Genomic DNA, 26,304 nt, shown 5'->3' on the forward strand with positions numbered 1-26,304 from the left:
AATATTTGCTGAGCATTTACTATGTGCCAGGTAATGCTGTGTTTTTATGCATAATTATAGTAAGAGCAAAACACATATATTGCTTATTTTTTCAAGGCATTCTTTTTAGATTTTTAAGTTTATTTTTGGCTATGCTGGATCTTCATTGCTGTGCATGGGCTTTCACTAGTTGTGGGGAGTGGGGGCTAGTTTCCAGGTGCAGTGGGTGGGCTTCTCATTGCAGTGGCTTCTCTTGTTGCAGAACATGGGTTCTAGGGCTTGATCTCAGTAGTTGTGGCACATGGGCTTAGTTGCCCTGCAGCATGTGGAATCTTACCAGACTAGGGATCAAATGTGTGTTCCTGTATTGGCAGTTCGATTCTTAACCATGGGACCACCAGGAAAGTCCTTCAAAATTTTTTTTCTAACTTCCCTTTTGATTTCTTCTTTGACACATTGGCTACTTAGAATTATGTTCTTTAATTTCTACACATTTGTGAATTTTTCATATTTTTTTCTATTACTCTAATTTTATTATATTGTAGTCAAAGAAAATAATTTGTGTTATTTCAGTCGTTTAAAATTTATTTTGATTTGTCCCTTAAAATAGTTTCTATCCTGAGAATGTGCCATGAGCACTTGGGAAGAATGTATATTCTACAGCTGCTAGATGGAAAGTTCTGTAGATATCATTTATGTATATTAGGTTTGGGCATTATTTAAGTGTTGTATGTCCTTGTTGATTTCTGCATAGTTGTTTATTATTGTAAGTGAGGTATTGAATTCTCCAATATTTTGAATTGTTCATTTCTTTGATTATTTCTATCATTTCTTTTGCTATCATTTTTTTTATGCCTCATTTTAGTGCTTTGTTCGTAGATGTTTGTGTTTATATTTTTCTCTCTTCCTGATAGGTTGTCTTTTTTAATCATAAAAATATGTTGCCCTTTATCTATGGTAGCATTTTTTGTTTGTTCTAAAGTTTACTCTGCTTGATAGTTGAATAGCCATTCCTACTTTCTTGTGATTGTTGTGTATATGGTGTATTATTTTTCCACCCCATCACTTTCACTCTATTTGTATCTTTGCATCTAATGCGTGTCTCATGTAGACACTAAGTTTATTACTTTTTAAATCCAGATTCTCAGTCTCTGCCTTTTGATTATATAATTTAATTCATTCACATTTAATGTTATTTATACAATTGGGTATACTTTATCATTTTACTTTATATTTCCCTGTCTTGCGTGTTGCTCTATTTCTCATTCAGTTCAGTTCAGTTCATTAGTCGTGTCTGACTCTTTGCGACCCCATGAGCTGCAGCATGCCAGGCCTCCCTGTCCATCACCAATTCCTGGAGTTCACCCACCCAAACTCATGCGCATCGAGTCTGTGATGCCATCCAGCCATCTTATCCTCTGTCGTCCCCTCCTCCTCCTGCCCCTAGTCCCTCCCAGCATCAGGGTCTTTTCCAGTGAGTCAACTCTTCACATGAGGTGGCCAAAGTATTGGGAGTTTCAGCTTCAGCATCAGTCCTTCCAATGAACACCCAGGATGGATCTCCTTTAGGATGGACTGGTTGGATCTCCTTGCAGTCCATGGGACTCACAAGAGTCTTCTCCAACACTACAGTTCAAAAGCATCAATTCTTCGGCACTCAGCTTTCTTCACAGTCTAACTCTCACATTACATCTTGTGAATTAAATGAGTATTTTCTAATGTAGCATTTTAATTACTTTAGTGATATTTGCTCGATATATTTTAAGTTATTTCCTTATTGATTTCTCTAGAGATTACCACATATATCTTAACCTATCAGAATCAGCTTGATAACTTAATTCTAGTGAGATATAGAAGCGTTAAACTCACGTAGATGCATTCCTTTCCCATGCTTTTTGTGGTATATTATAAATATTATATCTGTAAGTGTTGTAAAACTAAAATATGTTTCTATATTTATTATTTTGTATAATTTTATATATCTCAGAGAAGCTGAAATTAGAACAAGTGTATACTCATAGACTTTTTTGCATTAATCTTCTTGTTTATCATTTTTAGTTTTCTTAAATTGTTCCTATTTTTCCAAGCTTCCATCTGTAATCATTTCTTAAGCTAGTACAGCCTTGCTTCTACCTACTTCCTTTTTGTTTCTATTGGAAAATCTGTATGTTTGGTCCCAGTGATAACATCATACACAAATTCTTTTATACAATTGCTTTTTAAATCAGTAAAGAGGGAAAGTAGAAATAAGCCCTTATTCTGTCTTTATAATTACATAATTTACTCGTGTACCTTGTTTTTTGTGTAGATTCAAATTATTGACTGAGGTCATATTCTTTCAGTCTTGAAAATTCGAAAATTAATTAGTTTTATCCACTTTGATTAAAATTTGGTATTGGGAAGTTTGTGAAAAAAGTTTTAAAACACTTGGTCAAAAATCATCAGTTGCTGTGAGACAGTACTTACTTCTTAACCAGAGTTACAAGAAATAACAAAAGTAAACAGAGAATCACTTAAAAGCAAAGAACCTGACATAATCTGTTATCAGAAATGACATTCCAAGAAAACTTTATTTTCTAAACAGAAAGAAAAAATTAATCCAAGCCTTACCTTAGCTTGCTCCCAACATAATCAATTTACCCAACTAAATTGAATCCAATCTTAGAAAATCATGATCGTGCATAATGTTTTCAATACTTTTTCATAAATTCTCATGCCTTCTTTTACTGAAAACATATCTTACTTTCCCTAAAAGATTTTTCCACACCAAATTACTTTTCTTGCTGACAGATTTTCAAGAGATCAAAAGTCTAGTAAACCTAGGTACAACAAAAATATTATGCTTAACATTGATGACTCCTGAGACTGTATTATGTCTATATTAATCTATATTAATCAAACCAACAAGCTTAAGCTACCTTCAGTACCAGATGTCAGTTTGGTACTGAATACTTTCCAGATGACTTAAACCTGAAATTCATTCTGGCCAAATTACTTTATATATCTGAGTATTTATATAAGCACTTAATTTCCCTTAAGTCAATTAAATATAGCATTTTTTTGTGAATTAACACACACACATAGAGGCCTCATAGTTCCTCATCCAAAATTTCAGCCATGAATCAGTTACAGCAATGTAAAACCCATCTGTCTGCAAAAGAGTTTGGTTTAAATTTGGATTTCTAGCAGATGGGACAAATCAAGCTCACTTCTCTAGATGGCTAAATCTGTTTCACTAGTCTTTAGGGAAAAGATGCTCAAAGTTTTTATTTTTCCTTGACAAGTTCCAAATTATTTGCTCTCTTTTTCAAAATTTGCGTTTTAAAAAGATAGCATAGAGAAAGGTTTCTAGAGAAAAACCAGGTAGAATATTTGCATCTCAAAGGCACAAGTAAATCCCTCCTAGGATAACTTTGTTTCCCCTTTGTTTAGTGCTTACAAGCCTCTTAAGATAGATGGGGAAGGTTTTGGGAGTGCTAAAAATATTGGTGGGTTTTGAATTATTTGTGGAGCTACACCTCTGGTCCTGTAAAGACTAGATTTGTAAAACAAGGAAAGTTTTTTTTTTTTTTTTTTTTCCCCTTTTAAAAAGGATTGGGTGGCTTCTCAGTGATACTGAAGGACTAATATACCCATTTACCCATGTTGGGATGTTTTACTTTCCCTCCTGTAAGTTAGGGGAGAAGGCTTCTTTGAAATTTCTATCCAGGAAGATCCCCTGGAGAAGGGAATGACTACCCAGGGTGGTATTCTTACCTTGAGAATCCCATGGATAGAGGAGCCTGGCAGGCTACAATCCATGGGGCTGCAAAGAGTTGGACACAACTGAGCGACTGAGCAACGCACATACACATGGTTAGCTTAGTTCTATCAGTGGCCTGCCATTTTGGTACTCTATTTTCAAACACTTTTGGGTATCCTCCCTGGCTTTAAGAAGCTTCCCACATGGCTCAAGTAGTAAAGAATCTGCCTGCAATGCAGGAGACACAGGAGATGTGGGTTTGATCCCCAAGTTGGGAAGATCCCCTAGAGGTGGAAGTGGCGACCACTCTAGTATTCTTGCCTGGAAAATCCCATGGACAGAAGAGCCAGGTGGGCTACAGCCCATAGGGTTGCAGAGTTGGACACGAATGCGCATGCACATTCGTGTTCAGACCTTTGATCTGAGGAGGCTTGCCTACAGCCTCTCCCATTGGCACCCTCTGCTTGAGTTCTGTAAGCATACAGGTGGAACCATTCATGACACTACAGTGTCTGGGTTTGTCCATTCAAAGCAAATAGATCCTGGGAGTCTGGGTGCAGGGAAGAAAACCACCTTTAGTTCTAGCACTGTGAACCAGTTCAGCCACCCATAGTTTTACAACTTAGATGGGCTTGTCAGCTGAAAGAGATGTGCAACTTGAGAGTAGTGAGTCAAGTTTTATTTGGGGGCAAAATGAAGACAGCATCCCAGGAGGTAGCACCTCAAATAGCTCTGAGAGACTGCTCCCAAGAGGCAGCGGGGGAAGGTCAATATATAAAATTTTGGTGAAGGGGGAGTTCAGTACAATTAAGCACTCAATTTATAAGAGATTTTCTGCTAGTCATGAGATGCTGATGTCCTCATGAAAGGATTTAGTGCTTTTCTAGATATGAAGAGATGCAAAGATTGGGATCATGAGGTCAGTTCCTGAAAATATCTAACTATCTATAGAGCTGTCCCACCAGATTGCCTGGAGCGCGGAGTGCCTCACTGCACCCTGAGCTCCTTCAGGGGTGTTGAAGGTCAGTAGCCGCAGCACAGGGTTCAGTCTCCTCAGAGGCAGATGGCAGGTGCTCTTGCTCAGCCAGTGGCAGTGCTCTTGGCAGGTGTCATTTGTATCTGACAGGATGGAATGGTGATCTCCTCTAGTTTGAGACTGTGTTAGATTCCTCTGGCCAAGACCAGTTGTTTGTCCTAGTGGCTGCCATCTCCATAAGGATCTCCAGCTTGGGCTGTTTTCTGGAATTCAGTGAGCAAGTCCCTTCCTGACAAGCAGATGGGGCACTTGGATGTGAGCAGAAATGGATGTGCAAAGGTAAAGCCTTCTAGCAAGCAGTTGAGGGGAGGGGTGGATTACTTGGTTTGGGCTTTCTGTCAATCCCTGTTATACAACACTGAGAAGACAAGGGTCCAGGGACATCAGTTAGCACACAGTAGACTGCCCCCATATTTAGTAAGAAAATGACTTGCCTGCCTGCTACATCAAAGATTATCAGAGGTTCCTCTGGAGAAATGACCAGGTATCCTTTGGGAGCCAGGGAAAGTCCTGGGCTCCAACAGTTTTCAGTCCTCTTACCATCATTGGTTTGGTAGCCCCAGGTCCCCTCTGGGACTGAGGGTGGTTCCTCTTCCAGTGATCTTCTCATTTTCATATCAAGCAGAGTCCCGGTGGACTTTTCCCATACAGGCAGCGTTTGTTTTTCCAGTCACCCTATTGGCCACACTTAAAACAGCAGATATTTTCTCAATGAAACAGTGGCTCTGATCCAGGCTTCTTGGTTCTTGTCCTCACCATGGTTTTCACAAGGATGGGTAACCCTGAGGTGGTGCAGGGGTTAGGGCTGCCTCTCGTAATTGTGCTGTTAACTTTTGAATCCTTTTTGCCTTTTCAACCCTATCACTGTTGTTAAATACCACAAAGGCCAAATCCATGAGCTGATTTATGGGGATCTAGGGTTTCACTTTCACTTTTCACTTTCATGCATTGGAGAAGGAAATGGCAACCCACTCCAGTGTTCTTGCCTGGAGAATCCCAGGGACGGGAGAGCCTGGTGGGCTGCCATCTATGGGGTCGCACAGAGTTGGACACGACTGAAGTGACTTAGTGGCAACAGCATCAGGGTTTTCAGGTCCCCAGATGGGAGTTAACAGATAAATGGTCCAGATGACTGTCCCCACTCAGAACTGGGGGGAGTAGGATTTCCCAGCTGTCGATCTCAGGGAGGTGAACTTGTAAGGGGATCATCTGAAACACCAGGCTCCTGAAGGGGAAGAAGGTACTTTGAAGGGATGTGAACCAGGCATACCTGGCTGGAGTTCTTTAGACCTGGATTTTGGAGTAGGGTCATGGACCTTTGGATGGATGGGACTTACTCCCCCTGCCATTTTCCTTTCCTTTTACAAAATAGGCCCAGCTGCAAGATGGTATTGTAATTCAGTCACCCAACTTTTTTTTTTTTTTTTTTTTTTTTGCCACATCTCTTGGTTTCCTAGTATGTATTGAGATCATGCAGTATTGCAAAAGAAAATTAATTTCTTTTTCTTAAACCATCCTGTCTAAATTTTCTCCAGGTAGCTAATATGAATCCTAGCAGGGAGTCCTTCAGGATGCTTGTAGTTGCCCGCATCTTTTGTTGGGATGTTTTGATAGACAGGGGTCTGATTGATCCTTGTCAGATGGTAGTCATTTGTCCTGGCATTCTCCCAGTGTCAACAGTGGGGTCCCTGTGAACACCTGAAATCTGCCACGTTGGTTAGCCTGAGGAGGCCCCTTGGATTAGTTAAGAAAAGGAATAAAAGGCAGTGGGGGAAGAAGCGACCAGAATCCCAGGGCCTAGATCCTTTAGAGACAGAAGGAGGAGACCTCCCTGAGCCAGCTGAACAGATTACCTTTATCACTGAAAGAAACAAATAGAGCTGAAGGGTATCTCTCCTCAGGATGTGGTCCATGTGATGTTGAGGAGGGCTGTTGTTGCTCAGTCAGTAAGTCATGTCCACTCCTTGCGACCTCATGGATGGTAGCATGCCAGGCTCCTATGACCTCCACTATCTCCCAGAGTTTGCTCAATCTCCTACCAATTGAGCAAACTCTGGGAGATAGAGGACAGAGAAGAGCTACCTCTTCACAGAATTAAAAGAGGCAAAACCCAATCTGCCGGCAAAGCCAGCAAGCAGGAGCAGGGATCACTAGATAGTCCAAGAGGTCAAGAGAGAAGGAGGATACGAGAGAAATCTAGGACAGGAGGGAAGGTGTACAGTCATGATGCTTCCCAAGAGACATTTGTAAGCCCACTACCTCCTCTCAGAGGTTGGAAAAATCTGCATGTGACCTCCACGGGACAAGTGCTCACCCACACTCCTGTTCAAGGGTGTCTGGGCGCCCCACCAGATGTGACGCTTAAGAGGAAGCATGACACCTGGCTTGGCATCACAATTGATGATGGGGCTGAAATAAGGAGGAAGACTGAGTGGGACTAGGAAGGTGCGCAGCTGCAAGCTTCCTAGCAGGGAGGACCTGCAGCCCTCTGGAGGGAAGTGCTTGTCCACAGCGTTCCCTTGGGGGTGCAATGATGCTGTAAGCCCCACAAGTGTTCGGGGAGGGCCAGGCTACAAATCTGGAGGAGGATTCAGGGAATTCCCCAGTTTGGGCCCTCTCGTAGTTCCAGCATCCTGGAACTGGGGCTGGGATGAAGGATGAGCAGGGAGGGGAGGAGCCACAGGGGAAACTCACCCAAGCAAGTTGTCAGTTGCGTGTGACAGTCTTTATTTGAATGTCCGGTGGTCATCTTGTGGAGCTTCTCAAGTTCACAGAGAGAGAACGATAGAGGAAAGCAAAAGATCGAGGGCCCTTGGCCTTGTGGGCTCCTTCACAGCCAGAGAACTGGTCTCTGCCAGATCCTGCAGGCAGCGTGACCTACTACCTAAGGGGCTACTTGAATCTACATGGCTTGTGACAAGTCCCCATCACCCTTCAGAGGGGGATCTGTAGCCCAACAGGTGGATGCAGATTACGCTCTTTGAGGCCTCTGTGGGGCTCTCTATTTGTGGGGCATGGGCTTTCTAGTCGTAGTGTGTGGGCTCTCTGGTTGTGGGGGATGGACTCTATTTGTGGTGTGTGGGCTCTCTAGTTGTGGTGTGTGGGCTCTCTGGTTGTGGGGCATAGACTCAATTTGTGGTGTGTGGGCTCTCTGGTTGTGGGGCATGGCCTCTGTTTGAGGTGTGTGGGCTCTCATTGTTGTGTGTGGGCTCTCTGGTTGTGGGGCATGGGCTCCTAGTTGTGGGGCATGGGCTGTCTAGTTGCGGGGGATAGGCTCTCTACTTATGGTACATGGACTCAGTAGTTGTGATGTGAGAGCTTAGTTGCCCCTAGCCATGTGGGATCTTAGTTTCCTGACCAGGGATCAAACCCATTTTTTTTTTGCATTGCAAGGTGAGTTCTTAACCACTGGACCACCAGGGAACTCCCCTAGAAATGTCTGAGGGATTTTAATTGTTGATTTTTATTTTTAATTCAATGTGTCAGAGAGTGTGGTTTATATAATTAATTTTTAAATTTGCTGGCTCCTTTAGAATCTCTAAAAATCTTGCCCTTTGACTATTTTTATTTCTGAAATACTAATTAAACATTTAATCAGTTCAGTTCAGTCACTCAGTCATGTATGACTCTTTGCTACCCCATGATTTGCAGCATGCGAGGCCTCCCTGTCCATCACCAACTCCTGGAGTTCACTCAGACTCATGTCCATCGAGTCAGTGATGCCATCCAGCCATCTCATCCTCGGTTGTCCCCTTCTCCTGCCCCCAATCCCTCCCAGCATCAGAGTCTTTTCCAATGAGTCAACTCTTCACATGAGGTGGCCAAAGTACTGGAGTTTCAGCTTTAGCATCATTCCTTCCAAAGAACACCCAGGACTGTTCTCCTTTGGAATGGACTGGTTGGATGTCCTTGCAGTCCAAGGGACTCTCGAGAGTCTTCTCCAACACTACAGTTCAAAAGCATCAATTCTTTGGCACTCGGCTTTCTTCACAGTCCAACTCTCATATCTATGCACGACTACTGGAAAAACCATAGCCTTGACTAGATGGACCTTTGCTGGCAAAGTAATGTCTCTGCTTTTTAATATGCTATCTAGGTTGGTCATAACTTTCCTTCCAAGGAGTAAGCGTCTTTTAATTTCATGGCTGCGATCACCATCTGCAGTGATTTTGGAGCCCCCCCCAAATAAAGTCTGACACTGTTTCCCCATCTATTTCCCATGAAGTGATGGGACCGGATGCCATGATCTTCGTTTTCTGAATGTTGAGCTTTAAGCCAACTTTTTCACTTTTCTTTTTCACTTTCATCAAGAGGCTTTTGAGTTCCTCTTCACTTTCTGCCATAAGGGTGGTGTCATCTGCATATATGAAGTTATTGATATTTCTCCCAGCAATCTTGATTCCAGCTTGTGCTTTTTCCAGCCCAGCGTTTCTCATGATGTACTCTGCATAGAAGTTAAATAAGCAGGGTGACAATATACAGCCTTGACGTACTCGTTTTCCTATTTGGAACCAGTCTGTTGTTCCATGTCCAGTTCTAACTGTTGCTTCCTGACCTGCATACAGGTTTCTCAAGAGGCAGGTCAGGTGGTCTGGTATTCCCATCTCTTTCAGAATTTTCCACAGTTTATTGTGATCCGCACAGTCAAAGGCTTTTGCAAAGTCAATAAAGCAGAAATAGAGGTTTTCCTGGAACTCTCTTGGTGTTTTGATCCACCTGATGTTAGCAATTTGATCTCTGGTTCCTCTGTCTTTTCTAAAACCAGCTTGAACATCTGGAAGTTCACGGTTCACGTACACAGTTATTAGGGTTTCTCAATTTATCATCCATATTTTTGGCTTGTATAGTATCAATATATGCAGATCTTTAAATGTTTATAGCCCAGTGTTTTAGGTATCTTTATATGATTTGTCAAACAGTTCTTCAAGGATGTGATGTCTGCAGTTCAGCTAGTCTGTTCACTTCATGTTTTAACTTTGGTGCCATTTGTTTTTCTGTTTCAATGGCTGTACTTTCCACCTCCAGCATTTCAAGTTGGATCTTTTTCTCTAAATCTCCACTTATTCTTTAGTCATGTCTACTGGGCTTTGTTCTGTAATTTCCTATTCTTATTTACTACTTTAATACTTTGAGATATATTTCTTAATTTTGTTTTTAAATTTTCATAATATGTGTGAAAACTGCTTGTATCCATATCCTTCACAAAAATAGGTGTTATTGCTCTTTAATTTCTATAGTGAGTATAAAACGCTATGACACTATCATGATTGCAGTTTGCCTAGTACTAGTATCTCTGAGCATCGTTTTCTGTGTTTATTATTCCTTCTGAGATGTTCTATTTCTGTTTTTTACCTGTTTTTCTAAGTTGTGTTCTTATCAATTTCTAGTAAGTTCAAGTACTCTAACTCTGATTATGTATATGAGTAGTTTTCCCGTAGTGATCTAGGGACTCCTGGGAGTCCTGAGTCCCTTGCAAGGGGTCAGTAAGGTGAAAACTATTTTGTAATTATACTATGATATTATTTACTGATTTAGCTGTGTTGAGATTTGCAGTTATAATAGGTAAACTACTGTGGAGTAATCCACAATTACCCAAAAAAGCTGTTAAAATGTTTCTTGCCAACCAACTACATATCTCTATGAGGCAATAAACCAGCATGTTACATGTCATTGAATGCTAGTGTACGAATCCAGCTAACTTCTCTTAAACCAGACATTAAACAGCTTTTCAAAGTATAAAACAATACTACTCTTCTCATTGATTCTTTTTGAAGAGTGTTATTGTGCCTAAAAGGGTTTTTTAATATTACGGCCTGATGAGTTTTTACCATCTTAAATTTGATTAATAAACATTTTTAAAGTTTTTCAGTTTGAATATCTAGTAATTTAAATATTGGTAGCTACATCCTACATAAAAGTTCTTTGATGGGTTCTTAGGGATTTTTAAGAATGGATATAAAGGGATCCAGAAACCAAAACTTTTGAGAACAGCTCCTGTAGATTTTTCTGTCATTTTTTATCATTTTATTTTTCTAGAGCCATATATATCATCATTTAAAGCTTCTGATTTTTGCATGAGAATTTGATTTTGTAAATTGTTGCAAGGGTTCCCTTCAAGGACTTGGAGTTATAGTCGTGGCTAAGGTGAGGAATACACAGTAGGAGCAGCATGGGGATCGGCATGGACTGAACCTGGAGGAGCCCCGTTCAGGCCTCCTGTGCTCTGTCCTTCCAGTGTGAAACTCTCCCTTATTTAGTGGTGAAAATCCAGTAGCCTGTGTGCTGACTCTACCCAAGCACTGATTGGGAGCTAGTCATAGAGGCTGACAGCAAAAGTCCCAGACTTCAGAGGCGCAGGGTTCTTCCTTGGGTGGGAACCAGTTTTATCATGTGGGGAACAATGCCTGTTCAGATGGAAATGTTTACCAGCCAAGGGCCAGTCCTGTAGGCAGCCTCCAGCCTGCAGTGTTCTCTTTTATACAACTTGTTAATAACTCTTTGACACCTACACGTGGATCCTGAGTTGCTGTGTGTTTTAATGTGTACTTCTCCCAAAGTTAAGGAGCACTCTTCAGCAGAGGATACTCTTGACACAGTTTTTGAGAGCTTTTTGCAAGTATTGCAGCTTATATTCAGGCTTCTTTCTATGGAAGGCAGTAACATGATACATGCCAGAATTCTTGAAAGAAAAGGGAGTTCCTTTTTGATCCATGAATAGGGAACACCTGCTTTGCAGTCCTTGTGGTGAGCCTTGCCCCAGCTTCCAGCTTCATCTAGTGAGGTTCACCCTTTTTTTTTTTTTTTGAGGTTCACTCTTCTGCATGGTGCTTGTATCACATCACATAGCTTTGATGTGATCAGTCATGATACAATCATTATAAACCAATTATTTATCATATAGCAATGTATGTATCAGTAAATATATGATGTTTTTAAGATTTATGTTGAAATGTGACATTTTCAGGTTTCTTATTCACAGTTTCATGGATCTTTTTGGTGTGGGGACACAAATCTTTCTTCAGCTTACAGAGCACTGTCCCTTTTTGTCCCTGATTAATTTCTTCTCTTTCTGTCCTTTCCTGGAACTCCTTCAGTTTGACATTGTATATCTGGGATCTCTCTTCCTTTTCGCTTACTTTGCTCTTCTAATTTTGCTCTGCACTACACAAGAATTCTATTACTTCATTTACAAACATATAATCATATTTTTAACCTCATTTTCATTTAATCAGTTACTTTAAAAATTTTTAGTATTTGTATTTTAAAATTTTTCCAGAATTATTTTCATATTTACCATCTCCTCTCTCCTACAGTAGCTTCATACTAGTTTTATGGATATATTTTCTATATTTACTAGTTAGAATTTTAGATATTTACAAATGATTCCTACATTAATTTCTTTTATGTTATTTTCCCTTGTTTTTTCATTTTCACATTTTTCTTTAATGCTCCTGTATTTCCCCAGAGTTGGTTAGGAAAATCTGGTTTTCATTCATGATTGTAAGTGAAACTGGTAGTTTTCTCACTAATTATAAGCTGTCTGATGCCAGCCTTGAAGACAAAGCCTGACAGTAGCTCAGTCTGTGCATTTACCTTTGGCTCAAAGGAACAGGTAGGAAAGTGAATGGTGGTGGCTGTCATCTCAGTGCTGGTGGTGAGTGTCACTGCGGCCTGAGAGCCGGGAACAGCCCCGTTTTAGCAAAAATACAAGCAGAGCTCCCTGTCTTGGAAAGTAAACTTTTCTGATTTTTAGTATTGTAGATTTCTTATCATTTTTCTATTTCTTGTGTCATTTTAGTGCGATTTTGAAATGGATAGGGGGAAAAAGGCATTCTCAGTTTCAGATGTTATAATTAAACTCAAGGGACTTCCTGGGTGGCTCAGAGGAAAGGATCAGCCTGCCAAGCAGCAGACACAGGTTCCACCCCTGGATTGGTAAATCCCTTAGAGAAGGAAATGGTAACCACTTTAACATCCTTGCCTGGGAAATCCAATGGACAGAGAAGCCTGCTGGGCTAAGTCCATAGGATTGCAAAAGACATGACTTAGTGACAAAACAATAGTTGAACTCAATACAGCTTGTAGATACATTAGAAGCATGCTTTATTTTTTTTGCCTATTGTTACATGACTAATTTCTTCTAAGATAAATATTTGAACTTAGAGAAGTTTCCCTTCTGAGTTTGAGGCATCAGGACATGGTAATAAAGGGCGTAGCCTCTGGACCAGGCTCCTGAGCTGGAGTCTCAGTTTTCATAGCATAGACATTAGGCATGTTATGTAATCCCTGCCTCCCTCAGTTTCCTCATGATAGATGTAAAGATTATCCAATATTAATAAATTAAAGAGATTTAAATGAGTTACTGTTTGTAAATTGCCTCTAACAGTGCCTATAAGTCACTTGTAACTGCTAGACGAGTATTTGTTAAATTAAAAATAATATGTATATACAGCTATATATATAAAAGCATACAGTTGACATTTGAACAACATGGGTTTGAACTCTGTGGGTTCAGTCATACATGGATACTTCTAGCAGCAGACATGATCCACCCCCTGGGATGCAGAGCCCTGGATACAGAGAAACAGGTAAGGAGGACTGACTATAAATTACACATAGATTTTTAACTGTGACTGGCCGGGGGGGTGGAGGCGGGGTGTTGGCATTTATAATCCTGTGTTGTATCGTTCAAGGCTTAACTGTATTATGAATTTATTCCAAATAATAATTTGTCTTGAAGAGTTGAGATGTATTTGAATTGCTTAAATAACCGTCACTGTTTAATTTTTTGCAGCTTATCGTGAGCCGCATTATTATTACCAGTTCACAGCTCGATATCATGCAGCTCCCTGCAACAGTATCTATAATATTTCTTTTGAGAAGAAACTTCTTCAGATTTTAAGCAAACTTGTTCTTGACCTTTCATGTGAAGTTTCCTTACTTAAGTCTGAATGTCATCGTGTTAAAATGCAAAGAGCTGGTTTGCAGAATGAATTGTTTTTTACATTTTCAGGTAAGTGTATGCAATTCTTTAAGGAAAACGAAGTTAGAATGTGAACTAATTCTAGAGATGTGTTGTGAATTACCAGAAGCGTTTTTAGAATGTAAATACTATAGATCTGAATGTTTCATATTCTTTACTTTCATGTCTTAGTTCTAATAGCCCTCAAATAAATTTCTGTTAATTCATGTACTTAATGAAAAGTTTGGATTCCCAAATAACTTAAACATTGCTATCATAATTTACTAGAGAATAGAATTTAATATAAGGAATATCTATCACAGTATTTAGCTACCAAGATTTAATCTGTAAAACCATATAATTATATAATAAATAGGCTAATAGTGTAGAACAGAGAGAACGTTCTAACAGCTTAGTGTGTTTTTCCTAATAGTGCAGAGTAAAAGCCCAATATTTTCTGGAAAACCAAGAATTGGACTTCATATCTGAGGGCTTAGATTTATAAAGGGTCTGTTTATGAGTTAGCATTTAGGAATAACCATGCATGTTTTTAATGAGTCCCGGTGGCAATCTCAGTGTGCTGTTTGCTGTTTCCTTCCTTTCTTCCTTACTCTCTGTCCTTGATTCACCTATTTTCGGTGTTTGATTGCACCTACCCGTTTCTCTGATACTCCCTTTGCCTTTTTTTGGTACATCTAGGATTGAATGATTAGATATGAGTGAGAGATGTGAGGCTTTCAGGGAAAAGAATATGTTGGGTTCAACACCATTTTCCAGTCTTTTGTCTTCTTTACTCATTTTCTCTTCCAGTGTCTGAGGCAAACTATGAAAGACGAATTATGACAGATGCTTTCCTTAGCTTATCACAGACCCACTGTTAGCATTCATAAGAGTTATGGGGTATTTGTGCCTGGTGTATTTAATAAGTGCTATCAGTAGGTATTTAATATTTACTTTTATGTTTTTAATTGGAGGATAATTTCTTTATAATTTTGTGGTGGTCTCTACTGTACACCAATGTAAATCAGCCTTAATTACATATGTAAGTTCCCATATATACACTATACCTTTTCTCAACATCTCCTCCAGCATTTACTGTTTGTAGATTTTTTGATGATGCCCATTCTGACTGGTGTGAGGTAATAAACTCATTGTAGTTCTCATTTTCATTTTTCTAGTGAGCAACGTTGAGTATCTTTTCATATGTTTATTGTCCATCTGCATATTATCTTTGGAGAAATGTCTGTTTTGGTCTTTTGCCCATATTTTCATTGGACTGTTTGCTTTTCTGATATTGAGCTGTGTGAGCTGCTTATAATATCTTGGAGATTAACCCTTTGTCAATTGCTTCATTTGCATTATTTTTTTACCATTATGGGAGTTGTATTTTCCTTTTGTTTGTTTCCTTTGCTGTGCAAAAGCTTTTAAGTTTAATTAAATCCCATTTGTTTATTTTTATTTTTATTTCCGTTACTCTAGGAGGTGGGTCAAAGAAGATCTTGCTGTGAATTTATGTCAAAGAGGTATTCCCTAAATTTTCCTCTAAAGAGCTTTACATTTTCTGTCTTTACATTTAAGTCTTTAATCCATTCTGAGTTTATTTTTGTGTATGATGTTAGGAAGCATTCTAATGGCATTCTTTTACATTAGCTGTCCAGTTTTCCCAGAACCACTTATTGAAGAGCCTGTCTTTTCTCCATTGTATATTCTTGCCTCTTTTGTCAAACATAAGGTGCCCATAGGTGCATGGGTTTATCTCTGAGCTTTCTATCTTGTTCCATTGGTCTATATTGCTGTTTTTGTGCCAGTACCATACTATGTTGATGACTGTAGCTTTGTAATATAGTCTGAAGTCAGGAAGAGTGATTCCTCCAGTTGTTTTTCTTCCTCAGGATTGCTTTGACTCTTTGGGTCTTTTTGTATATCCATACAAATTGTGAAATTTTTTGTTTTACTTCCGTGAAAAATGCCATTGCTGGTTATATAGAGATTGCATTGAATCTGTAGATTGCTTTGAGGAATCCTTCCATGCCTGGGATAAACTCCACTTGATCATGGTGTATGATCCTTTACCTGTGTTCTTGGAGTCTGCTAGAATTTTGTTGAGGACATTTGTGTGCATGTTTGTCAGTGATATTAACCTGTAATTTTCTTTTCTGTGGTATCTTTGTCTGGTTTGGTATCAGGGTGATCGTGGCCATGTAGAATGACCTTGGGAGTTCTCCTTCCTCTGCAGTTTTCTGGAAGAGTTTGAGCAGGATAGGTGTTAGTTCTTTAAATGTTTGGTAGAATTCATTTGTGAAGCCATTTGGCCCTGGGCTTTTATTTGTTGGAAGATTTTTCACTAAAGTTTGGATTTCAGTGCTTGTGATTGCTCTGCTCATATCTTCTGTTTCTTCCTAGTTCAGTCCTGGAAGGTTGTACTTTAAAGAATTTGTCCATTTCTTCCAGGTTGTTCATTTTATTGGTAAATTATTGTATGTAATTGTTAAGATTCTTTATACTTTGGCATTGTCATAACTTTCCCTTTCTCATTTTTAATTTTATTCATTTGAGTCTTTTCCCTTTTTCTTCATGAGTCTGTCTAATGGTTTGTAAATTTTATTTTCTCAAAGAACCAGCTTTTAGTTTTATTGATCTTTGCTATTGTCTCCGTCATTTATTTTTCATTCTTTTCTGCTCTGATCTTTATGGTTCGTTCCTTCTTCTAACTTCAGTTCAGTTCAGTCGCTCAGTCATGTCCGACTCTTTGTTACCCCATGAATTGCAGCATGCTAGGCCTCTCTGTCCATCACCAACTCCCAGAATTCACCCAAACTCATGTCCATTGAGTTGGTGATGCCATCCAGCCGTCTCATCCTCTGGCGTCCCCTTCTCCTGCCCTCAATCCCTCCCTGCATCAAGAGTCTTTTCCAATGAGTCAGCTCTTCACATGAGGTGGCCAAAGCACTGGAGTTTCAGCTTTAGCATCATTCCTTCCAAAGAACACCCAGGACTGTTCTCCTTTAGAATGGACTGGTTGGATCTCCTTGCAGTCCAAGGGACTCTCAAGAGTCTTCTCCAACCCTACAGTTCAAAAGCATCAATTCTTTGTTGCTCAGCTTTCTTCACAGTCCAACTCTCACATCCATACATGACCGCTGGAAAAATCATAGCCTTGACTAGATGGACCTTTCTTGGCAAAGTAATGTCTCTGCTTTTGAATATGGTATCTAGGTTGGTCATAACTTTCCTTCCAAGGAGTAAGCATGTTTTAATTTCATGGCTGCAGTCACCATCTGCAGTGATTTTGGAGCCCCAGAAAAATAAGTCTGCCACTGTTTCCACTGTTTCCCCATCTATTTCCCATGAAGTGATGGGACCAGATGCCATGAGCATAGTTTTCTGAATGTTGAGCTTTAAGCCAACATTTTCACTCTCCTGTTTCACTTTCATCAAGAGGCTTTTGAGTTCCTCTTCACTTTCTGCCATGAGGGTGGTGTCATCTGCATATCTGAGGTTATTGATATTTCTCCTGGCAATCTTGATTCCAGCTTGTGTTTCTTCCAGTCCAGCGTTTCTCATGATGTACTCTGCATAGAAGTTAAATAAGCAGGGTGACAGTATACAGCCTTGACGTGCTCCTTTTCCTATTTGGAACCAGTCTGTTGTTCCATGTCCAGTTCTAACTGTTGCTTCCTGACCTGCATATAGTTTTCTCAAGAGGCAGGTCAGGCGGTCTGATATTTCCATCTCTTTCAGAATTTTCCACAGTTTACTGTGATCCACACAGTCAAAGGCTTTGGCATAGTCAACAAAGCAGAAATAGATGTTTTTCTGGAATTCTCTTGCTTTTTTCCATGATCCGTCAGATGTTGGCAGTTTGATCTCTTTTTCCTCTGCGTTTTCTAAAACCAGCTTGAACATCTGAAAGTTCACAGTTCATGTATTGCTGAAGCCTGGCTTGGAGAATTTTGAGCATTACTTTCCTAGCATGTGAGATGAGTGCAATTGTGCAATAGTTTAATCATTCTTTGGCATTGCCTTTCTTTGGGATTGGAATGGCCACTGCTGTTTTCCAAATTTGCCATTTAGTGATATGTAAGTTTAAAGGATTTGATGTATGTATATATTGCAAAATGCTTACTATGATATATTATATACTGTAATAAGGTTAAGCACATTGATCATCTCACATAGTTACCATTTATTTATTTCTGCAGTAATGAACTTTAAAAATCTACTCTTCTAGCAACATTCAGATATACAGTACAGTATTATTCCCTGGTGGGTCAGTTGGTAAAGAATCTGTGTGCAGTTCAGGAGACTGAGGTTCCATCCCTGGGTTGAGAAGATCCCTTGGAGAAGGAAATGGCAATCCACTCTTGTATTCTTGACTGGGAAAGCCCATGGACAGAGGAGGCTGTCGTTCTACAGTCCATGGAGTTGCAAGAGAAGGACAGGACTTAGTGACTAAACCACCACTGTTATTAATTCTAATCACCGTGCTCTACATCAGGGCTTCCCAAACCCAAACCCCTTGTCTTGTTAGGAAGTAGTCTGCACTGCAGGAATTGAGTGGTGGGTGAGTGAGGAAGCTTCATCAGCTGCTCTCCATCACTCACCTTACCACCTGAACCATCCTCACCTGGATCTGTGGAAAAACTGTCTTCCATGAAACTGGTCTTTGTGCCAAAAAGGTGGGAGTAGGGTACTTTACATCACATCCTTGAACTTGTTTGTATTCTTCGTCCTCTTCCATTCATTTCCCTCATCCTCCGCCTCTGGCAATCACCAGTATGTTCTCTTTTTCTAAGTTCAGTTTTTTGCAGATTCTGTGTGTGAAATCATATAGTATTTGTCATTCTCTGTCTGACTTGTTTCACAAATGCCATTAAGTTTTATCTATGTTGTTACATATGGCAGAATGTCCTTCTTTTCTTATGGTTGAATAATATTCCTGTTTCATGTGTGTGCACCATATTTTTTTGATCCGTTATCTGTTGATGTACTCCCAGGTGGTTTGTCTGCCTAAGTATCGTAAATAATGCTGCAGTGAACATGAGAGTATAGATATCTACAAGATAGTGATTTCATTTCCTCCAGATATATATCGGTTTATATCCAGAAGTAGAATTTCTGGATCATATGGTAGTTCTTTTTTTTTTTTTTTAATTTTGAAGAACTTCCTTACTATTTTCCTTAGTAATTATACCAATTTATATTCCCACTAATGTTGTACAAGAATTCCCTTTTCTCCACATCTTTGCCAACACTTATCTCTTAGATAATATTCATTCTAACCGGTGTGGGTAATCTGTCATGGTTTTGACTTTCATTTCCCTGATAATTTGTGATTTTGAGTACCTTTTCACTTACCTGTTGGCCATTTGAATCCCTTTTTAGAAAAAATTGTCTGTTCAGGTCGTTTTCAGTTTTTAATTGGTTTATTATTAATTTTTTTTTGCTTTTGAAATGTGTAAGTTTCTTATATATTTTGAATATTCTTGTCTTACCAAACTTATGGGATTATCAGATGTTTTATACAATTCTCTAGGTTGTTTTTCAGTTTGTTGATTGTTTCCTTTGGTGTGAAGAATCTCTTTTCAGTTGTATGTAGTCTCATTTGTGTATTTTTTTATTCATTGCTTGTGATTTATTGTCTTATTCATAAAGTCATTTCTAACACCACTGTTGAGGAACTTTTCCCCTGTGTTTTCTCCTAGGAGTTTTACGGTTTAGGTTTACACTTAAGTCTTTAATCCTTTTTGAGCTTATTGTGAGTGGTATAAGATAGGAGTATAGTTTCATTCTTTACATTTGAATATCCAATTTTTCCAATATTGTTTATTGTGCAGAGTACCTGTTCTCTGCTAAGTATTCTTGACTTTCTTGTCAAATATTAGTTGACCTTACATGCATAGGTTTATTTCTTGAACCTTCAGTTCTATTCCATAGGACTGTGTGTCCGTTTTTATGCCAGTACCATATTGTTTTGACAACTACACCTTTGTAGTATAATTTGGAATTAGAAGTGTGATACTTCCAGCTTTGTTATTTCTTAGGCCTGCATTAGTTATTTGGATTGTTTTGTGATCCTATACAAATTTCAGGATATTTTTCTGTTTCTGTTAAAAAATACATTGGAATTTTAGGAGAGATTGCATTGAATCCATAGATTGGTTTGAGTTGTATTGCTATTTTAATAATCTTAATTCTATTCAATGTATGAACATGAGATAGCTTTACTTATTTGTGTCTTCTTCCGTTTCCTTCATCATTGTCTTATAGTTTTCATTGCACGGATCTTTGCCTCCTTGTTTAAATTTAATTCTACATATTTTTTTATGGTATTGTAAATAGGATGGTTTTATTTCTTTTCAGATAATTTGTTATTAAATAGAAATTATACCAATTTTGGATATTAATTTTACATCCTGAAATGTATCCGAATTTTTTTTTAAATTTTTATTTCTGCCAGTTTATTGCTACCAACCCATCTCCTCCCACCCTCCTCATGCGTGTGTGCTCACTCATGTAGCCCCATGGACTGCAGCCCACTAGGCTCTTCTGTCCATGGCCTTTTCCAGGCAAGAATACTGGAGTGGGTTGCCGTACTGGGTTGCCATTTTCTTCTCCCCAAATTCTCTTAATAAGTGTTAACAGTTTTTGGTGCAGTCTTTAGTCATATGCAGACAAAGACAGGTTCACTTTTGTCTTGCTTAACTAGCTAGGACTTCAGTTCTCTTATCATAGGATAATGACAGTGGGCATCCTTTTCTTGTTCCTGTTCTTGATTTTAGAAGAAAATCTTTCAACCTTTCATATTGAGCATGATCTTAGCTGTGGACTTGCTATATATGGCCATTATTATGTTGAGGTATATTCATTCTGTATCCAATTTTGAGATGTTTTATTTTGAATAGATGTTGGATTTTGTCAAATACATTCTTGCATATATTGAGATGACCATATGGTTTTAATTTTTTCATTCTGTTAATGTACTGAATCACATTTATTTACATATGTTGAAACTTCCTTGCCTCTCAGAGATTAACTGCACTTGCTCATGTTGTTTGAAGCTTTTAACCTGCTATTCATTTTGGCTTGGTACTATTTTGTTGAGAATTTTTGTATTTATATTCATCGTGAATATAGGTTTTTTTTTTTTTCCCCCCTGTTAGTGTTCTTATCTGAATTTGATATCAGGCCTTGTAAAATCATTTGAGCATGTGACCTCCTCTTCAGTTTTTGGAAGTTTAAGAAAGATTAACATTAGTTCTTCAAATATTTAATGCAATTCCCCAGTGAAGCCATCTGGTTCTGGAGTTTTGGGGTGGAGGGGTGTTTGGTTACTGAAGTAAGTAAGTAAGTGAAGTCACTCAGTCGTGGCCAACTCTTTGAGACCCCATGGACTGTAGCCTACCAGGCTCCTCTGCCCATGGGATTTTCCAGGCAAGAGTACTGGAGTGGGTTGCCATTGTCTTCTCCAAGGTAACTACTAGTACTTACTAGTAGGTCTCTTCGGCTCCTGTGTATTTGTATAGTATCAGAGTAATGTCTTCTCTTTAATTTATAATTTCACTTATTTGGGTCCTTCTTTATTTTTTATTCTAGCTAAACATTGTCAGTTTTGCTTATCTTTTCAAAAACTAAGTTTTGGTGTTGTTAATCATTTCTATTTTTCTATCTCTATTTCATTTATTTCTGCTGTAATCTGTCATCTCCTTTCTTCTGCTAAAGTTGGCATTAGTGCAATTTTTTTTTTAATTCTGTGAGGTTTAATATTAGGTTTTTTATTTGAGTTCATTTTGCTTGATGTGTATTCAATTTGTTTCTTTCAAAGAATTTTGAAGTTTGCTGTCTACCTTTAGGTCTCAGATTCATTTTGAGTGAATTTTTGTATATGCTGTGAAATATAGGTCTAACCTGATACTTTTGAATGTGGATGTACAGTTGTCCCAGTACCAATTTTGGAGAGACTTTTTTTCTCACTAAATTGTCATGGTACCCTTGTTGAAAGTTATTTAGCCACAGATATGTGGGTTTATTTCTGGACTCTTAATTCTGTTTCATTGTATGCCTGTCCTTGTGCCAATATAACACTCTTTTAATTATAACATTTTAATAGAAGCTGTGCTGTGGTAATATTTGAGATTGGAAAGTGGCAGTCCTTACATTTTATCCTTCCTTTTCAGCATTGTTTTGGCTATTTGAAGTCAGTTGCAGCTCCGTGTTTTTTCACACTTGGTTTTCCATTCCTCCAAACAAGGTCATTGGGTCGAGAGAGGGATTTTGCTAGGCATTGTGGTAGATATTGAATCTATAGATGTCTTTGACCAGTATTACCTGCATAACAATTTTGTTTTTGAGTCCATGAGCACAGGATATCTTTACATTTGTTTAGGACTTTGTCTTAGCCTATTGGGCTGCTGTAACAAATACCATAAACCGGGTAGCTTATAAACAATGGAAATTTGTTTTTCACATTTCTGGAAGCTGTAATTCTGAGGTCACAGTGCCACCATGTTTGGCAGGAACCCTCTTGAGAGTTACAGATTTTCATTATGTCCTCACATATCAGAAGGTCTAATGATTTCATTGAGGCTCTATTCTTGTGACTTAAGGACCTCCTACAAACTCTGTCTCCTAATATCATCATAATGTACATTAGGATTTCAATATGTGAATGGGAGAGGATATAACATACTTAGACCATAGCAGACTTCTAATTTCTGTCAGCAATGCTTTGTACTGTTCAATGTATAAGTCCTACACCTTTTGATAAAGTTATTACTATGTATTTTTATTGTTTTGAAGCTATTTAAGTGCAATAATTTTATTTTTTCCATTGTTCATCACTAGTGTATAGAAATTTGTTGGTTTTTTTTTAATGAATTTTGTATCTTGGTTTAATTAATTAATCATGTCCCACCACTCAAGCTATTGGGTCCATGGTGTTCTTTATTGGAAGATCATTAGTTACTGATTTGATCTCTCTGTTATATGCCTATTCGTATTTTGTCTCTTCTTGGGTCAGTTTAGATAATTTATATTTTCATCTGTTTCATCTAGATTGTGTCTTAATGATTTTTGGCATACAAATGTACATAATATTTTTACAATCCTTCTTATTTATGAAAGGTAGATAATAATGTCTTCTACTTTCATTTCTTGTGTTTCTTTGTCTAGGTGTTTGTCAATTTTGTTGATCTTTTCAAAGAACCAATTTTCATTTTCTTTTATTTTTTTCTATTCTTTATTTTATTTAAATCTCATCTTCTCTGTTCTTCCTTCGGGCTTCCCTGGTGGCTCAGAGGTTAAAGCAACTGCCTGCTATGTCTTCATTTATTTTCTTTGCTCATTTCTTATTTTTAGTTTTATTCATTTCTGTTCAAGGTTTTATATTTTCCTTCTTCTGTTTTCTCCTATTGAAGTTGTCCTTTTTTATTTTCCTAAAAGTAGAAGCTTTAAGTATTGATTTTGTTTTTCTTCTTTTCTAATTTTTTAATTTGGCACTAAGTTTTTCTCTAAACACTGATTTTACTGAATCCTGAAAATTTTGATAAGTGGTATTTTTGCTTTCATTTACTATACAATATTTTCAAGTTTCTCTTGAGACTTCTTTACTTGTGTGTAACATACTAGTCTGTTATTTAATGTCCATGTGTTTTGGGACATTCCAGGTATCTTTCTGTTACAGATTTCTAGTTTAATTCGCCGAGAGCATACATTGTATAATTTCTATTTTTAGAAAATCTTTAAAGTATTTTTAAAGGCCCAGAATGTGGTATGCCATGGTGAATGCTCCATGTGAGCTTAAGAAGGATTTTTATAGTTGGATGAGATATTCTGTAATTATCAGTTGGGTCCAGTTGATTGATTGTGCTCTTCAGGTCAACTGTGTCCTTACTGATTTTTTTGCTTTTTAGAGTTGTCAGTTACTGATACATGTTGATGTTTCAATGTGAATTTGTGGGTTGTTTTTTGTCCTTATAGTTCTGTCAGTTTTTGTCTCATGAATATAAACAATGTGTTTTAGGCTCGTATACATTAAAGCCTGTTATGTCTTCTTGGAAAATTGACTCCTTTACCGTTATATAATGACCTTATTTTTCTGTGATAATTTTTATACCCCTGATATCTCTTTTGTCAAAAGTAAATATTGCTTGTTCCAGCTTTCTTTCGATTCATGTTCACATGATATATTTTTTACACCTCTTTACTTTTAGTCTTATCAGTGTCTGTGTATAAAGCAGGTGGTTTGTAGACAGGATATAATTAGGTCTTTAAAAAATTCATCCTGACATTCTGTCTTTTAATTGGTGATTTTAAACCATTGACTTTAAGGAGTTGGATTAACATTTACCACATTCATTACTGTTCTGTATTTGTTAACCACTTGTTTCTTTTTTGTCTTCTTTTTCTGCCGTTTCTGGTTTTGATCAAGCATTTATATGATTCCATTTGTTTCTCTTAGCATATCAGTTATAACTTATTTTTACTCTAGGTGGTTGCCCTATAGTTTGCAGTAGACTTTTACAACTAATATAAGTCTGCTTTCAAATAATGCTGTACCATTTCATGGGTAATACAATCACTGTTAAGGCTTCCCTCATAGCTCAGTTGAGTCTTCCCTGATGGCTCAGATGGTAAAGTGTCTGCCTGCAATGCGGGAGACCCAGGTTTGATCCCTGGGTTGGGAAGATCTCCTGGAGAAGGAAACGGCAATCCACTCCAGTACTCTTGCCTGGAGAATCCCATGGGCGGAGGAGCCTGGTAGGCTACAGTCCATGGGGTCGCAAAGAGTTGGACACGACTGAGCGACTTCACTTTCACTTTCATAGCTCAGTTGGTAAAGAATCTGCTTGCAGTGCAGGAGACCTGGGTTCAATTCCTGGGTCAGGAACATACCCTGGAGAGGGAAATGGCAACCCACTTCAGTATTCTAGCCTGAAGAATCCCATGGAGAGAGGAGCCTGGCAGACTACAGTCTATGGGGTTATAAGAGTCGGACATGACTTAGTGACTAAACCACCACCACAATCACTTTACAATAGAATTGCAAAGTTTGTCCTCTCTTCCCCTATAAAAATGTAGTAATTCATTTTACTCATCCATAAATTTTAGTCAGTTAGTACATTGTTCACATTATTATTTTGAACAAGCCATTGTCAAATAAGAAAAATATTTATATTACCTTCTTTTATTCCTTCTCTTATGCTCTTCCTATATTTTATTTATTTTTTAAAAAGATATGTATTTTAGTTATTTACTATTATTATTGGCTGCATTGGGTCTTCTTTGCTGTGCACAGGCTTTCTCTAGCTGTGGAGAACAGGGGCTACTTTTCATTGCAGTGCAGGGGCTTTTCATTGTGGCAGTTCCGCATGTTGCGGAGCACAGGCTCTCGATGCCTGGGCTTCTGTAATTGTGGCATGCAGCCTCAGTGGTTGTGGTGTGTGGGCTTAGTTGCTACAAGGCATGTGAAATCTTCTCAGAGCAGAGATTGAACCCATGCTCCCTGTGTTGGAAGCACGGAGTCTTGACCACTGTACTTCCAGGGAAGATCTGAGTTTTAGGTACATAATATTTTTCTTCTTTACGAAGAACGTCTTTTAATGTTTCTTGCAAGGCTGGGTTTCTAGTGACAGATTCTCTCAATTTTTGTTTTTCTGAGAAAGTCTTTGTTTTTAACTTCAGTTTTAAAGAATCATTTCATGGAATTTAGTATTTTAGTTTGCTGGCTTTTTTTTCCCCTTTCAATACTGTGTTAAAAGTCATTCACACTACTCTCTTCTTGTTTGCATGGTTTCCAAAGAGAAGTCTGATATAATTCTTTTATTTTTATTTTTTTCTATTTTCTTATTGTGGTAAAATACATATAACATAAAATTAATCTTAACCATTTCAGTTATACAGTTAAGCTGTACTAAATTCATTCATGTCTATTTGTTTTCATTATTCGTCTCCAAAACACTTTCATCTTGGAAAGCTGATATTCTCTTTTTGTTAAACAATAAGCTGCTAATATCACTGCATCCGCTAGCACCTACCATTCTACTTTCTTATCTATGTGATTTTAACTAAATTCTCATGTAAGTGGAATTGTACAGTAGTTTTCTTTTTGTTCTGGCTAATTTCACTTAGCAACAGGTCCTCAAATTTCATCCATGTTGTAACATATGGCAGGATTTCCTTCCTTTCCGAGATCTAATAATAGTTCATTCTGTATGACACATACATTTTGCTTCTCCATGGATGCACCAGTGGCCACTTGGGTTGTTTTCACAGTTTACTGTTGTGGCTAATGCTGCTTATGGGTGTATACGTATCTCTTGGAGACCCCACACTCCGCTCTTTTTTGGGTATATACTCAGTGGTGTATTTCCTAGGTCATAATGGCACTTTTTTATTGAGGAACTGCTGCACTGTTATCTGCAGCAGCTACAGCATTTTACGTTCCCACTAACAGCGCGCAAGAGTCCCAGATCACCACACCTTCACCAGCTTGTTATTGTCTTTTATTTTCATCGTAATCATCCTAACGGGTATGTGATAATGTCTCATTATAGTTTTGATTTGCATTTCCCTAGTAATTGGTTT

The 26,304-nt window shown here is 38.3% G+C and overlaps 1 protein-coding gene across 6 annotated transcripts in view; it reads left to right on the forward strand.

Annotated features, from left to right (window-relative positions):
• The window catches only part of ZPBP (zona pellucida binding protein), a 153,606-nt gene that overhangs the window by 28,703 nt on the left and 98,599 nt on the right, over positions 1–26,304 (forward strand). For all 6 annotated transcript variants that reach the window (XR_009600318.1, XM_015095179.4, XM_042248361.2 and 3 more), the window contains one exon: positions 13,552–13,770. Coding sequence is in view for 5 of the 6 variants with exons in the window: in XM_015095179.4 (XP_014950665.2) it covers positions 13,552–13,770 (219 nt within the window). In the remaining variant the exon portion in view is untranslated. The remainder of the gene's footprint in view (positions 1–13,551; positions 13,771–26,304) is intronic.

The sequence above is a fragment of the Ovis aries genome, chromosome 4 (assembly GCF_016772045.2).
Source record: "Ovis aries strain OAR_USU_Benz2616 breed Rambouillet chromosome 4, ARS-UI_Ramb_v3.0, whole genome shotgun sequence".
Classification (NCBI taxonomy): Eukaryota; Metazoa; Chordata; class Mammalia; order Artiodactyla; family Bovidae; genus Ovis; species Ovis aries.